Below are 14,485 nucleotides of genomic sequence, written 5' to 3'. Positions count from 1 at the left end.
AGCTTAAAAAATTAATGGAGGATGGTCGATTGAAGGAATATCTTGTTGAATGTTACACGTTCAAGTAGCATATTACTGGAGCCACTTACTGCATCCAATGTTGGAATTAACATAATTGGCACAAAGCATGTTATAGCCAGAAAGCAGGAGCTAAAGCAACATAATTTATAAGTATAAAGAACTCACCCAATTCGAGATCCACTCTTTTTTCTCAGATAGAGAGCAACCGCTATACCAGAATATTTTTCACAATGCAAATATTATATCTACCAACATAAATCAGTTGGAGATAATTTGAACCTACCCTGCACAAGGAGACTAACTTTCAAGATATTTCACTAATCTCGTGGCTCACTGGTTGGATTTTCTAGCAAAAGATTCTTCTTGAGAGAAGCATCATCATGGAGATCAATTGAAGGAACAATAAAGCCCATAAAATCAAAGAGGTTAACTTCTAAGAATTCTTCCTTTCAATAACTCATAAACATCCACAAAATAAAATATAAAGAAGAAAGAAGTCTATTTAGAAAACTGCTTCAAAATCCGAAGGGAAAAATAAATAAGAAAAGGAAAGATAAAGCTACCCTCAGAACAACCAACAAGTGGTCACTTCACTTGGAAACTTTTAAAAATATAGGATACGTGCTCAAAGAAAGATCTAACACGGAATCCACCACTGAATCGATCAGGCATAAGTCCACCCTCATCCGGCAAATACCAACCAAAATGTGGAAGCAAACACCTTAAAGTTCACAAGAGAAGAAGGATACAGTTGGACGGTTACCGTGGAGATGAAGAAAAGGAAGAGGACCAAGACGAAGTATAAGAGAAGAAGGGAATAGGAGACTAGCTCAAAGGCTAAAAACCAACAGGTTTGAATGTAAACACTTCACCAAAAACTCCCCTCAATCAGCAGCAAACAGCCCCCATATATAGGGAAAAAAAGAGCCCAACAACCTCATAAATATGTCGCCCCCAAGCATTCAATAAGAGCTATCATTTCATAGGAAATAGCAAAGGGAGGGGGATGGACAGTATGAGGAACCAAACAAATAGAAAAGTAAACAAATAACTAAATTCTGCCTAAGAAACTAGTAGAAAACCAACAGACACCTACCAAAAACTGCCTAGGAAACCAGCAGAAAACAAACAACAACCAAACCGTGAAAAGGGAAGGGAATAGGCAGCAGGATAGGAGAAAACCGAAGCAACACTCAGCAGCGAAAGCTGTGTAAAAAGGGAGGAACGAACATAAACCGAAACAGCACACAACAACACAGAAACTGAAGTGACAAAGTGAAGGAAAGGGAGATATATTCCTAAGAGCACCAACCTAGCAAGATCATTGGTTGTCTTTCATCATAGGGTAAATAAAAAAATAAATCAAACATAAAATATTACATAATTTTTAACTACATCAGTTGCTCAGTCTGAATCATCCTATAGCCGCGTTTTTGCATTTTTGGGAGGCCGCTACTCAATCATCTGGGCAGTGGTGTCAACCAGACAACTAATAGTAAAATTCTCCTTCTCAAAAATAAAATAAGTGATGCACATCTTTCCAAGCTTATCAATACAATTAAATCTCTCAAAAGGTATAAAATGGATGAAGTTTAACCTTAACTAAATACTGATTTGTAGCTCAAGAGGGCAAATTTTTTTGCTAAATGATATTGATAGACGAAATCACAACAAATCCTACAAAGATATATGCCGTATTAGAAAGCAAGTCGTCAAAATTCATTCAAAGAAGTCATCCAGTTTGGGCTCTACACAAATCAATTTGTCTAAGATGATGATTGTGAATAGTCATTTACACAGTTGAAGTCATTCCTTATCATTGCTCCAATTCTAAATAGCCTGAGATTCGAAGAAGATTTACTCCTATATTTAAGAGTAATTTCTGATATTCTTCTTAGCATGTTTGACTTGCAAGCTGCAGGTACACGAAAAATCTCCTTGAATGCTTTCTCAAATTTGATCCAATAATCAAATGAAAACCAACGTGATTTACTCATCCACTTCCTTTCTATCCGTCCTTCATTACAGTCACTTCGATGAACAGCTGAAACTGATAACGATTCACTAACAACTGACAAGAATCTAACAAATAGAAAACAGAGAATCAAAATAGTTTTCTTCCACACATTACCCCTCTGGTTTCTGCTGCTTCTTCCTCTTAAACTCCAGCACAAGCTCCGCATCAACATTTTCTTCCGGTTCCCATGTCGCTTCCTCAATATCCTCCCACTTCACCAAATACTCTTTCCCTCCCCCATCCACCTCCCTCTCTCCCATCACTTCCTCCGCCACTCCATACTCCAACCCAGCCTCAAAATCAGCCACCAAATCCTCTGCCACCCACGCCTTCTTCACCCACTCCCTTTCCCCCTCATCCCTCCACTCCACTAGATACTCCCTCGTCCTTCCTTCCCCTCTTGCATCCACCACCCTCTCCACCTCTCCCCATTCATACACCGCCCTTTCCACCTCAACAACAGTGGCCTCCAATGCCACACGCCTCCCAAAATCCCCCTTCGATGTTGCCCCCATCACTTCCCGCGCCAGATCCAGTGCCGTCCTCCCCCTCTGGTCCTCCGCTTCGGCATCCGCCCCCGCCTCTACCAACGCTCGCACCGCCCCGGCCCTCCCGTACCCCGCCGCCATGTGCAGCGGCGTTAGCCCTGCCCCATCTCTTTGATCAACATTCACCCCCGCCTCCGCCAACACCTTTATGCACTCCTCCGACCCCAGCCCAGCCGCGAAGTGGAGCGCTGTGCGACCGTCGCCGTCCTCCGCGTTGGGGTCGCGGGAGACCGATTCGTCCGAGAGAAGAAGGGAGAGAGCTGCGGCATCGGCTTTGCGGGCTGCGGTCCACCAGGGGGTTTCGTATTCAGCGACGACGTCGGCCGCGATTCCAGTGGCTGGGATCCAAGAAGGAGCGTGGCCGTCCTTCCATTCAATGAGGTATTCGGTTGATTTTTCCGTGGAGACGGAGCCGTCTTCGGCGAAAACTGGTGTGCGGACAGTGCGGCGGCCGATGATTCGATTGACTTCGCCAAAGGAGTCGTCGTCGGGCAAAGGCTCTGTTGATGTTTTGGTTTCTTTGATGGGAGATGGGGAGTATTGGTCCTGGAAGGTAGTGGAAAGGAGAGCGGGAGGGAGTCGTCCGCGGTGTCGACGGGAGGAGGAGGGGATGGTGATGGTGAGGCGGTTTGAAGGAGAGGAACGGAAGAAAATGAGGGGTAGTTTGAGGCGGGAATGGGAGGGGTGTTTGAGGACTACCTCCATTAGGATTTTTGATCTCAGAGGTAAGGAGAGGAAGGTCGTGAGGGAGAAGATGTGAGCTAAGCGAGATTGGAAAACGGATAAGGAAAGTGGACGTGGTTAGATTTTCTTTCTGATGAATAAATTATATTTTAATTTATATTTATATTTATTGGGCTTTAATTTGAATAATTGAAAATAAATAATATTTCTTTAAAATATAAATAAAATTTCTATTTTTTTATATAATATAAGAAAGAAAATTAGATGCTGTATTAATAAGAGTTTAATTAAATCTAATTGGGATTCAAACTATACTATTAATATTATTTTAATTTTAATAATATCCAATGGTTAATTTGATGTGTTTTGATTAAATGGGCTCATGGGCTATTCATAAGCCTATTATAATAAATTTGTGTAAGCCCATATTTTAGGATTGGGCTGTTGGAAATTTAGACGAATTGGCTAGCCCGGCTTATTTGACAACTCTACGACTTTTTTATTCTTTTTAACTCGAAGCATGTTAATTGAGTGTAAACGGTGGAGTCCACACACCACCATTAACCAATTGCACCATTGCATAGGGGGTTTGAAATAGCCAGCAAATGCTATATCGGTGATAAAAATCTAGTACGATTCTCACGGTAATATTCAAATAAAAAATTTTGAAAAATGAATTATAGTTGATCCAAAGTTTAATTTCAATAAATTTATAATCGAATTAAATATTTTAATATGGAAAACATATTGAAATTAAAAGGGATATGATCTAAGTTCAAATGAGCCTAAAACAAGGGCTTAAAACATAATTAAAAACTTCATAATATTAATTAGATGACCAGATAATCTCCAAATATTGGATGCTTTTGATCAAATTGATCATAAAAATACAAGATTACTTAATAGTTAATTCTAACATCATTGAGACACTTATATGCAAAAAGAATGATCTATAATCAAGAAAATTAATATAGATCGACTGATGGAGTGTTCATGATTACGGTTAAATTTATTCACAAAAAACACTCAAGAAATTATAAACAATCTTTTTCTCTACCCATTCATTGGGATGGGGTGAGGAGGAGAGCTCAAAATTTTCCTAGAGCTCACCCTACCATTCTTGTTGGACCACTAGCATTAGACTATCATTATTCAACAAGTGCCACCTAATCAACATCATTTGATCTACAATGTCAAACCACAGCCAACTAATTACAACTTTCGCTTAACTTTGCTGGGGGCCCCTCCACACACACACACACACACATTTATCACATGACCAACATTACCCTACTATAGCCAGTTGATTAGCATCACTTGATTACTGTCTCTCGACCATCCTAGCTTGAATGTATTCTCTCGATTACCATCGCTCGACTATAAGCATCTATCCTGTGTCATCTGACTATCATCCTTTGATCCTAGACCCTAAACTATAGTCTTTTGTTAATCATTACTTGACTTTGATCTTCCATCAATCATCACCCAACTACATGCTCCTGGTCAATGATATCGGACTACATTGATGCCTAAAAACTTCATTGTTTGACATCATCAATAACATCAATGCACGCCAATGCTTAGAAGCATATTGCAAGCAATTGACATCAATTTTGATTCACGACATCAACACCAAGATTTAATTCAAATTTCTCGGTCTTTGTTGATCTCCTCTCTTTAAAGAGAACAAAAGAACATATAAGAAATAAATTACTAAAAAAATAAGATTTTCGTAGCAGTTTTTAATAGCAATTTTAAAACCGCTGCTATAAATTAGTAAACTGGTGCTAAAAATATTTTTAATAGCGATTTATAGAAGCTGTTTGTCACCGCTGCTCTCTGTAACCTTCCGTGCCCTAGCACCCGCTCGACTATATCTGGTGTTCGTCTCCCAGCATCCATATGATCCACTGGGAAGCAACACAGAAATCGTGTTGCCACTTGGAGTTTCGGCGTCGTGTTGCCACTTGGAGTTTCGGCGTTGGTCTCGCTTTTTCTTCTCCTTGTTCCCATTTCGGAGAGGATTGTCAATGAAGAACTAGGAGTTATACTCTGCTTCTTTTAGTTGGCGAGGTCTCCATGATCCGATAGAATCCGAGATCTCTATTTGGCTGTGGGTTTAGATCCGGTGAGGCTTTTGTGGCTCGCTGACTGCTTATTTGAAGTAATGTGCCTAGGTTTCGGTTTGCTATGAAAGCAGTTTTGGTTTGCATTTCGAATTCGGAGCACGATTCGAAACGCTTGGGTAACAGAAACTGCCTTTCTTGTCTTGTTCTCTTGCTAATTTACGATTTTTTGTGAGTTAAGAATTTAGAAGATTACTGTGCTTATTTTTGAAGCAGATTGGCAAAGGAGCATTTGGCTCCGCTCTTCTCGTGAAGCACAAGGTGGAAAAGAAAAAGTAAGTAGAGAGGCGGCTCACTTGTATTTGGCTTGCGCTTTATCCTTGGCATTGCTATAGATTTGTTGGGGTTTTTATTATTTCTTCTTGATTTGCTTAGGTATATGTCTTGAAGAAAACCAGGCTTGCTCGGCAAACAAATAGGAACCGCGCGCAGGTCTGTGCACCTGGAGTTAAAATCTTAATTTGTTGTTGTGCACAGTTGTTTATTTGGGATTGTTTGTAGTCAGTGGCTTACACTAGAATGAGTTGATCCCATGCACTCTACGTTGGTTAATTTGGTTGATAAATGCATAAATTTCTATGATTTGTAATGAGAACAATGCTCTTAGAGCCAATATTTCTTATATATGTTATTTTTCTGAATTCACTACATGAAAATATATTTATATTTTTATTTTTCCTTGCTTATTGATGTTATTTTTCTGAATTCATTCATCTTTGCCAACCTTTAGGTGCTGCATTTTATATATTGATTTTAGTCATCAGAATTTTATTGTTTTTGCATATGGAACTTATTTTTAAAGTGCAGAATTCATTCATTGTGGAATACAAGGATTCTTTGGTTGAAAAGGTTTCTGAGCACAACTTTGTTATCATAAAAGTCATTGTATTTGGTGTTTATTGTGAGGATTCATTCTTTATGTTATTGACCCATTAGATTTCAAGCATGAAAACAAATCTAAAATTACTCTTAAAAATTGCTTACTATTATTTTCAGAACATTATATTTTGTTTGTTTGTTTTTTATTAGCGTTCATTTATATCATGTCCGCAGAAGCTTTGCAAGTGGCTTGTGTAGTTACTTATGGCTCTTGATTACTTGTATGTGAACCATATTCTTCACCGTGATGTCAAGGTGGGTAATCATAAATAGAATACTATTTGGATGTACCATGCACAAAATTCATGCTAATGATTTGTAATTGATCCAATGTTCTAATATTTTCCAAGCAAAAGATCAGAGTCTTCGACTGGGTATGATGTTTAATTGAAGCTAGTGTCTGAAATTGTTTACTATAAAAGTACTAAGTTATGCTACTTGCAGGTGACTTTGGCCTTGCAAAAATTTTGAGTTCAGATCAGCACTATCCTGAAATTGTCATTTTGTCTAGAAGAGATCAAACATTTGCTATGATGTTCTACATACTTGTATTCTATTTGAGCGCATAATTCATTTATGAATATCCGGTTATGAAGATTTCCAAAGTTTTGGTTGCTCATTTTTGTTCTTACAGGTGGTTAGAGATGTATGTGTCGATTCATTTGTTCAAAACATTATCTCATTTTAGTTGCTATGCCTTCGTTCAAATCTTCTTGTTTATGGCTAGCTCTGTAATCCTTCTATTTTGTATTGATGCCTTTTAGTTAAGCAGGTTTTGATGTACCCGTTTCAATATGCCCCCATCTCCAAGAGTTAGGACTAAATTTATACATATATTATGAGAAAACAACAAACAGATAACAATGGAATATAGGTCCTGCATGTAGTTATTTTCATGCTAATATTAATTTGTATATTTATTTAGGTATTGTTGTGATGGTTGGAAGTATTCCATGGCATCCATTGATGAATTTTGTGCTGTGCTGCGTTGTGCTAATGTCTGTGACTTTGATTGGCTCTATATAAGTTTATAAGTCTTATTGTTTCTTGCTTTTATATTTATGCATGGAAGTATATTTGTTGATAGATAGGTTCATTAATATTGATATGAAAGGCATGCTCCTATTCACATGTTGTGCAATTCTTCATACTCACATATTTCTATAGTATTTTATTGATATTTGTAATTTGATCATAAAATTTGATTTTTTTGCATTATATATTTTTTTAATTTAATCTACTATTTAGCAACGATTTTAACACCTGTTAAAAAGCGCTGCTAAAGTCTTCCTACAACAACACTCCTAAAATTGTTGTTAAAGTCTTTCTAGCGAACACAAATGCAGCGGATTTGCAAGGGTTTATAAACCATTGCAAATAAATTAGTAGGTGTTTAAACTGTTGTAGTAGGTCTTAAAAAGTGCTGCAAAAGCTTAATTTTTTAGTAGTAGACGGATCTAATACCTCAAGGCTCTTGCAATCTTCTCATGAAATTTATTCTATTCAATTTATATTTGCTATATAACATTCACCATGAACTTTGATGGCATGCAAAAAAAAAAAGTTTCGAAGAATGGCGGACCGTTGAAGGAAAGTAACGATCACTAAAAAAGCTTTTATGATGGCTTGCAAAACCACCATAATGATTGAGTTTGGCCATTCTACACAAAACTCCTCCATATATATTCTAGTGACATGATGAAATTATGAGACGTTCTACACAAGGCAAGCATTCATAATGCATGATCATTATGTTGTTTTGTCGACCAAATTGTTCACATTCTCATTATGAGATATTTGGCAACCTCATGTGAATCTGATTATAACTTATAAGTAGTAGTGATTAAATATGATTAATTATTAATTTAATGTTGTATAGAATAGCTTTCTTATTGCTTTTTAAAGCAATTTTTTTTTTCAAAAAACTAATTTAAATATACTAAAAAACTAATTTATAATGTAATACAAAAATTGTCTCAAACTAAGACTAAATTTAAATGAGTCTAATAAGCTTATAAATATTACAATTGAGAGGTTTATGAGGGTATAATGAATTGATTTTTTTTAAGTTGTTGCGTCTTGAAATAGGGAAAAACCATACTGCCTGACCTAGTTTGGAATGATCCACTAGTATTTATAGTTGATTACAAATGAGGCTCTTCCTTGGGGGAAAGGTCTTGACTTGATGTAACAAATATACATCATATGGAGTGCATTATATTGTCGGAATTAGGAGAATTACTATTGACGTGTTTGTTTGGTCGAAAGGATATATCGTAGTCGGTTGGCGATGGAGGTCGGGAGGACCAAAGTAGACGGGTGATAGAGGTCGAGATGACAGTAGTCGGTGGGCGACACAATGAAGGTCGGGAGGACCGTAGTCGACGAGCTACAGAAGTCTGGAGGATCGTAGTCAGCGGACGACAGAGGTTTAAAAGATTGTAGTCGGCGGACAACGGAGGTTTGAAAGATTGTAGTCAGCAGACGACGGAGGTTAGGATGACTGTAGTCGGTGGACGATAGAGGTCGGGATGATAGTAGTCGGTGGATGACAGATGTCAGAAGGACCGTAGTCAGTTGGCGATGTAGTTCTGGAGGATCGTAGTCAGCAAACAATTGAGTTTAGAAGAATCGTACTTGGCGGACGAGCGGAAGTCTAGCGGTTGTTGGATAGAACTCCGGCGGTGGTCAGTAGGCTAGTGGAAGTCTGACGATACAACTGGTCGGTGGACTCCAGTGGTGGTCGGGAAGAACTCTGGCAGTGGTCGATAGACTAGCAGAAGTCCATTAGTGGTCGGGAAGAACTCTGGAGGTGGTCTTGAGACTAACAGAAGTTCGGCATTGGTCAGGAAGATATATCTTCGGTGGAGGTCGGCGGACTGGCGGAAGTCCATTGGTGGTCGGGACGAGCTTTGGAGGTGATCGGCGAACCGGCAGAAGTCCGAAGTTGGTCGGGAAGATCTTCGTCGAAGATCGGTGGACTGGCAGAAGTCTATCAGTAGTTGAGAAGAACTCCGGCGGTGGTCGGCGGACTGGCAGAAGTCCGGTAGTGGTTAGGTAGAACTCTAATGGTGGTTGGGGGTGAGGATATTTCATGGTGGTCGGCGGTTGGCTTGTAAATATGGGAAGGATTAAAATCAAGATGGGAGTGGCTTGAATGGGCGGACGATATCTTTGATAGTGGGTTGTTTATTTTGGTATTTGGATGTCTTTATGATATTAGAATTTGGTGATCTCGTGCTCGTTGGATTCGTCTTATCGAGCCGCTCGATTGGACTATAAGCAAGTCACGTTTAGAATTTGTTTGGTAATCCAATTTATGCTTTGAACCTTCCAAATATGCTTTGGACCGTTGATCTGGGATCCTTTGGTCTCAAATTGTACTGATGTTGGTGTCGTTGGGTTTATCTTTTCGAGATGTTCAGTTTGACTATAAGTTTGCTTAAATCAAAGTTTGGATGATTCCATATTTAATTTTGAAATCTTTCCACTCAATTTTTTTTTAAGATTCGTGTTGGATCAAGATTATTTTTGAAGACGTATCAAAACTCATCAAAGAATAAATGAAGAAGGGTTAACATTTATTTAATTGACGAGCATCTTAACAATATCAATGAATAAATTGGTTAACCTTCTTGTTGGTGAAGGATCTTAAAAAAATATTTAACAACCATGAAAAATATATTGGATAAAGAAATGCAAGAGTTTTGTCCATATTGAAATTTTTTTAGGATGGGCGATCTTTGTTTGAGAAAAAAATTGAATGATGCATGCACTTCACTATGATTGGATATTCTAAACTGCACAACAGTCAACAGAGGAGAGATTATCGAGGCTGAGAGAATGAAGATTTTTTTTTTTTGTTTTGCATGGTTTCTTTGTAGGATTAGTGTGATGCGAGAAGGCCATTTAGTGCATAAATAATAATGTCTTTGGTATCTAGAGAGGAGATGCAGATGCAGCTCGGTACCGCTAACGTGAAAAATTTTAATTGGTTTTCGAACAATATTTTGTATTCATTCTTCGCATAGAATAATTTCTAAGATTAAAAACTTCCAACAAAAGTTACAAAAATAAAGTATATATGTAGTTTTTTTTTTTTGGCTTTTGAGTAAAATAAGCTCACTTTGATTAAGAGTTTTGACCATCATATCAGAGGTTCTTAATTCGAATCATAAGTACGTGATATTTGTATGAATTTATTTTAATTAATTTAAATATTTCAAAAAAATAATTAAAATAAATTCATACACATCACATAAGTAAACTTTTAATCTAAGAAAATTTGTTGATGGATAGCCAAAAGACTCAACAAAAGAAGTTGAGCCGTGTTAAATAACTTAAATGTAATCACCAACGCCAAAAATATAAAAAGAAAACCTAATTTTTGGCTACGTGGCTGCAAACCCTGGCATCCTTATACACCTTGCCAGGCCGGCAGAGATAGCCCATCTCCGGTGCACAGTGTCGGTCCTCAGAACAAACGCAGAGCCCTTCCAAAGCGCAGCCATCCTTCACCAAACTCGTCGTCTTCCCCTCGATGCCAAGCACCTGATCCGTCCATTCGGCGGAGAACAGCCCCGCCGGATCGAACTCATCTTTCACCCTCATAAACTCCTCAACCCTGGAATACTTACCAATAGCTCCATCAAATGCCACGTTCCTGTTCTTTCCCCAGTGCGGAAGCGCCCCGTACTTGAATAAAGCCATCTGCTCAATCTCCTCCAGCAAATCCTCGTAAAGCCTCGGCCTCAAAGGATCGCGGCTGCGATAGTACGTAATGTCGAAGTCGACGCCGTCCTCTTCCTTGCCGAGGTAGGCGGTGGAAGCCTTGACGTAGCGCATCAGAATGCCATTGTTGATGTCAATGCTGCAGAGCGCGTCGGGGTGGAGGTCTCGAATCTTTTGGACTTCGAGGATGAAGTCTCTGACTTTGGAGAGCGGGATGGTAAAAGCAGATTGATAGAAGAACTTGCCCGTGATGCGGGGATCCCACGGGCAGGACGTGAGAAGGCCATCCTCCGGCGAGTTCAAGCAGCTGCCGGAAGCTTGCAGGTGGTGCTGAAAGCCTATTACGGGGTAGCCCTTGAAGAGCGACCCGTCGTTGGTGAGGCCGTAGGCGGCAAGCGACAGTGCGGAGGTAATAACCGTCGCGGCTGCGCATTTACCCGCAGCGTCGCCGAGAGCCTCCATGGCATCCTCTGAGCCACGGTAAATATATGTTAAACTTGAAATTTCGAGATTTTAAACACCGCATAGCTTAAAAATAATGTGCAGCCCGATGACAGGATGATGATTAAAAAGTTAAGGGAAATTTACATAAATACCACTTTACAACATACTATTTATATATTTTATATCTAAAATTTTAATATTACAGGCATACCATCATATTATTTTAACATTAAAAATATCACTTACATTTCTTTATTGCTATTCATATATATCATTTCTACCACTTAAATTTGATATGTAAATGAGCTATGAGTAGTATGTATGAGTAGTATGTATGTAATATTAAAGTTTAAATAAATAAATAAAATAATATAAGATGATATCTATTTAAATCCTCAAAAAAATTAAATGTTTTGTAGCTGGCTCAAAAGTGAAATAAATGTGGAAAAAATTAAAGGAATTTCATGGAAAAGATAAGATAATTTATAATTTAAATAATGTAATAAAAATATTTGTTTTAAATGTATATGGCATGAGTAATTATAATAATATATATATGACTCGTTATGCCAAATTTCTATAGGGAAATGCTAGGGTTATGAATTTTCTTTTAATCATAATCATAAATATTTTTATTCTTTTTAATTTAAATATACATTTTTAAAATTTCATTTGTTTTTTTTTCAATGGCAGATATTCTTCAAAATTTTTATTATCAATTATCTTGTAAAAAGGAGCTGAGCAAGTGCTGGCACGCCAAAGACCATTAATAAGTGAAAAACCAGAAAGGAATAAAAAAAAAAAGTAGTGCTCCACCATTCTTAACCTGTTATGTCCACAATAGATTGTTGGTGTAATGGCCGCATTAATGGGAAAGTGGAAAAAGGCCAGAAAAGTGCTCGGTTAGCCAAAACGGAAAAAAAAATTAGGTACAAAAATAGAATCCAAATTTTCGATTATGATAGTTTGCAAAATTATCGGATCATTTTATGATCGAGGAATGTAATATATATTATATTTATATGAAAAATAATTTAAAGAATTAGGTAGACATGATATTTTTATATATATTTTTTGACAAAAATTCATTTCTTTCCAAAAAAATTGGAAAATACAAGAAATTTTATAAGAAGTTTCTTTAAAATAATGAAATATTTATTAAAAATTATAAAACGGTCAAATTTTATCTCAAAATAAATAGTTCTTTTAATATTACCCTGTCATTAAAAAATTATCTTGTTCTTTTTTACTAAAAAAGTTCTATAGTTTTTAATAAAATATCTCATATTTTAGTTGTATTTTACGTTCAATTAGAAAAAAATCTTTAAAAATGTAAAGCGCTATTAAGAGCACTTAAAAAATAAATAAATAGATAAGCAAATATGAACGCCTACCAGTGACTCTGTCAATGGCCAATCCAGCTCTTGCGGTAGAACGGAAGCCCATGAAGTCGTATTGCCCGTCGCCCAGATCGTTTAAGGAAACCCGACTATCCTTACGGTACAAGGCTTTCCCTCTGCCTACATACCACGTAATGTCCGCGAACTCGTACTGTTTCCCGAACTTCACCGCGGCTTCCGCAAGATCTCCGTCTCCGCGACTCTCATATGTGATCGATCGCTTGAACAGCGGCTGCAGCTTAAATGTGACCTACAGGTCCAGATGATTTGTGTTTCTAGCTTTTGTTAAAGAGGAATCAAAACTTTTTTTTTTCCAACAAATCGATGGAGAAAAACATTAGCCAAAACATCGAAGCAATTCAAATTCATCATGCATGACAATCATTTTTCCTTTGTTTAATACGCTACCAATGTACAAGCAATTGATGCCGCTTTGATGTCTACCTACCTATGGGCGGAGCCACCTAGCGGCTAGGGGGAAATTGACCCCTTAAAAAAATAAAAAGTTTCTTTATTATATGATTCTTTGTATAATTTATCTTCCTCCATATATTTTTCAGTATTTATTATAAGGATTTTTAGCTCATTGTCCGCCCTAAAAATTTAAAATACTATAGACTTTAGACAATTGCAAAACATAATTAAAAGCATTGTGTAGAAATGTCATTATTATAGAAAGATCAATCAAATACAAGGAGAAATGGTAAAGAGAATCCAAAAATATCCTTACAACTAAAATTTGTTCTGGGCCCCTCGATCTGATCAGACAGGTCGAACCTCGCCAGGGGGCACTGCCCCTTGGACCCCCGACATATCTGCGAAACATACAACTATGAACAAATAGAGACCGAGAGGCAGCGCCCTCGGAACAAATTTTAATTGTAAGATTATTTATGAAATTTTCTTTTACATTTTTACTTATAGGTTTTCTCGCAGGATCCACCCCTTACCTACCTGCGAAATAATGCCGAGCACTCCAAGTGAGACCTTGACAGCATTCAAGTCAGGGTGGTCTGCCCCGAGCGAGCGCACCCTCGCATAACCTTCGGCCGGCGAAGCTGGCGTCACGATCCTGACACCCACGACATAATCATGCACCGCGCTGCCTTTACCCCATAACGAGCTGCCATGCGCGCCGGTGCCGAGCATGCCGCCGACCGTCACGCCGGCCCAATAGGGCGAGTATGGAAGCGCGAGTCCGGCGTCACCGGCGACCTTGATCAGCTCGCGGAGAATCATCCCGCTTTCTACCGTGAGCAGTAACGCTGAGGCGTTGACGCTCACGACGCGGTTCAGGCTTTTCGTGCTTATGATGAGGCCGTTGTCGCCGTCTGGACAGGACAGCTTAGGTATGCTGTGCGCGTACCGCGTCGCCGCCTTCATCTTAGTCCCCGTTCGCGCAGCCTCAGCAACGACGGCGAGGAGCTCGTTCTCGGTCTCCGGGAAGACGGCCCTGGCGGCGCGGCATGTGGAACGGTCGGGGTATGTGGCGTAGGAGTTGGCGATGCTGCAGTTGGTCGTGCCTGATGAACACTTTATCGGGTCTTCCGGCGGGCTACACCGCATGACCGGAAGGAGTAGGAAGCTTGCGAGGCAGAGCGCCGAGTAGGCCCAACGAGATTTGTTCTCCGTCAT

The 14,485-nt window shown here is 38.7% G+C and overlaps 2 protein-coding genes across 3 annotated transcripts; both read right to left on the bottom strand.

Annotated features, from left to right (window-relative positions):
• Positions 1–1,638: 1,638 nt before the first annotated feature.
• Positions 1,639–3,390, bottom strand: LOC110098557 (probable signal recognition particle 43 kDa protein, chloroplastic). 2 transcript variants are annotated; one of them, XM_020825419.2, is made up of 2 exons: positions 2,153–3,390; positions 1,639–2,071 (listed from the first exon to the last, which is right to left on the bottom strand). In XM_020825419.2, the coding sequence occupies exons 1-2, from the start codon at positions 3,289–3,291 to the stop codon at positions 2,050–2,052; spliced, it is 1,161 nt and encodes a 386-aa protein (XP_020681078.2). In that variant the 5' UTR covers positions 3,292–3,390; the 3' UTR covers positions 1,639–2,049. The 2 variants fall into 2 exon arrangements, with proteins under 2 accessions (XP_020681078.2, XP_020681079.2); XM_020825420.2 differs by having other exon boundaries at positions 1,639–2,065.
• Positions 3,391–10,655: 7,265 nt separating this feature from the next.
• On the bottom strand, positions 10,656–14,485 carry LOC110098544 (L-gulonolactone oxidase 2-like). The gene is made up of 3 exons (XM_020825408.2): positions 13,805–14,485; positions 12,845–13,100; positions 10,656–11,476 (listed from the first exon to the last, which is right to left on the bottom strand). The coding sequence occupies exons 1-3, from the start codon at positions 14,483–14,485 to the stop codon at positions 10,656–10,658; spliced, it is 1,758 nt and encodes a 585-aa protein (XP_020681067.1).

Source organism: Dendrobium catenatum, unplaced genomic scaffold, assembly GCF_001605985.2.
Source record: "Dendrobium catenatum unplaced genomic scaffold, ASM160598v2 original_scaffold_268208, whole genome shotgun sequence".
Taxonomy (NCBI): Eukaryota; Viridiplantae; Streptophyta; class Magnoliopsida; order Asparagales; family Orchidaceae; genus Dendrobium; species Dendrobium catenatum.
The sequence above is the reverse complement of the archived record's forward strand: the minus strand, read 5'-3'. Positions and strand labels throughout refer to the sequence as shown.

Bases quoted from the DNA above. Each gene is read 5' to 3' on its own strand.
- LOC110098557 (XM_020825419.2), bottom strand. From the start codon at position 3,291: ATGGAGGTAGTCCTCAAACACCCCTCCCATTCCCGCCTCAAACTACCC. The intron at 2,072-2,152 runs GTAATGTGTGGA...AATCGTTATCAG, and splicing joins AAGCAGCAGAAACCAGAGGG to TTTCAGCTGTTCATCGAAGT.
- LOC110098544 (XM_020825408.2), bottom strand. From the start codon at position 14,485: ATGACGGAGAACAAATCTCGTTGGGCCTACTCGGCGCTCTGCCTCGCA. The intron at 13,101-13,804 runs GTAGGTAAGGGG...CTGGACCTGTAG, and splicing joins TGCTCGGCATTATTTCGCAG to GTCACATTTAAGCTGCAGCC. The intron at 11,477-12,844 runs GTAGGCGTTCAT...ACCGTGGCTCAG, and splicing joins GGCCATTGACAGAGTCACTG to AGGATGCCATGGAGGCTCTC.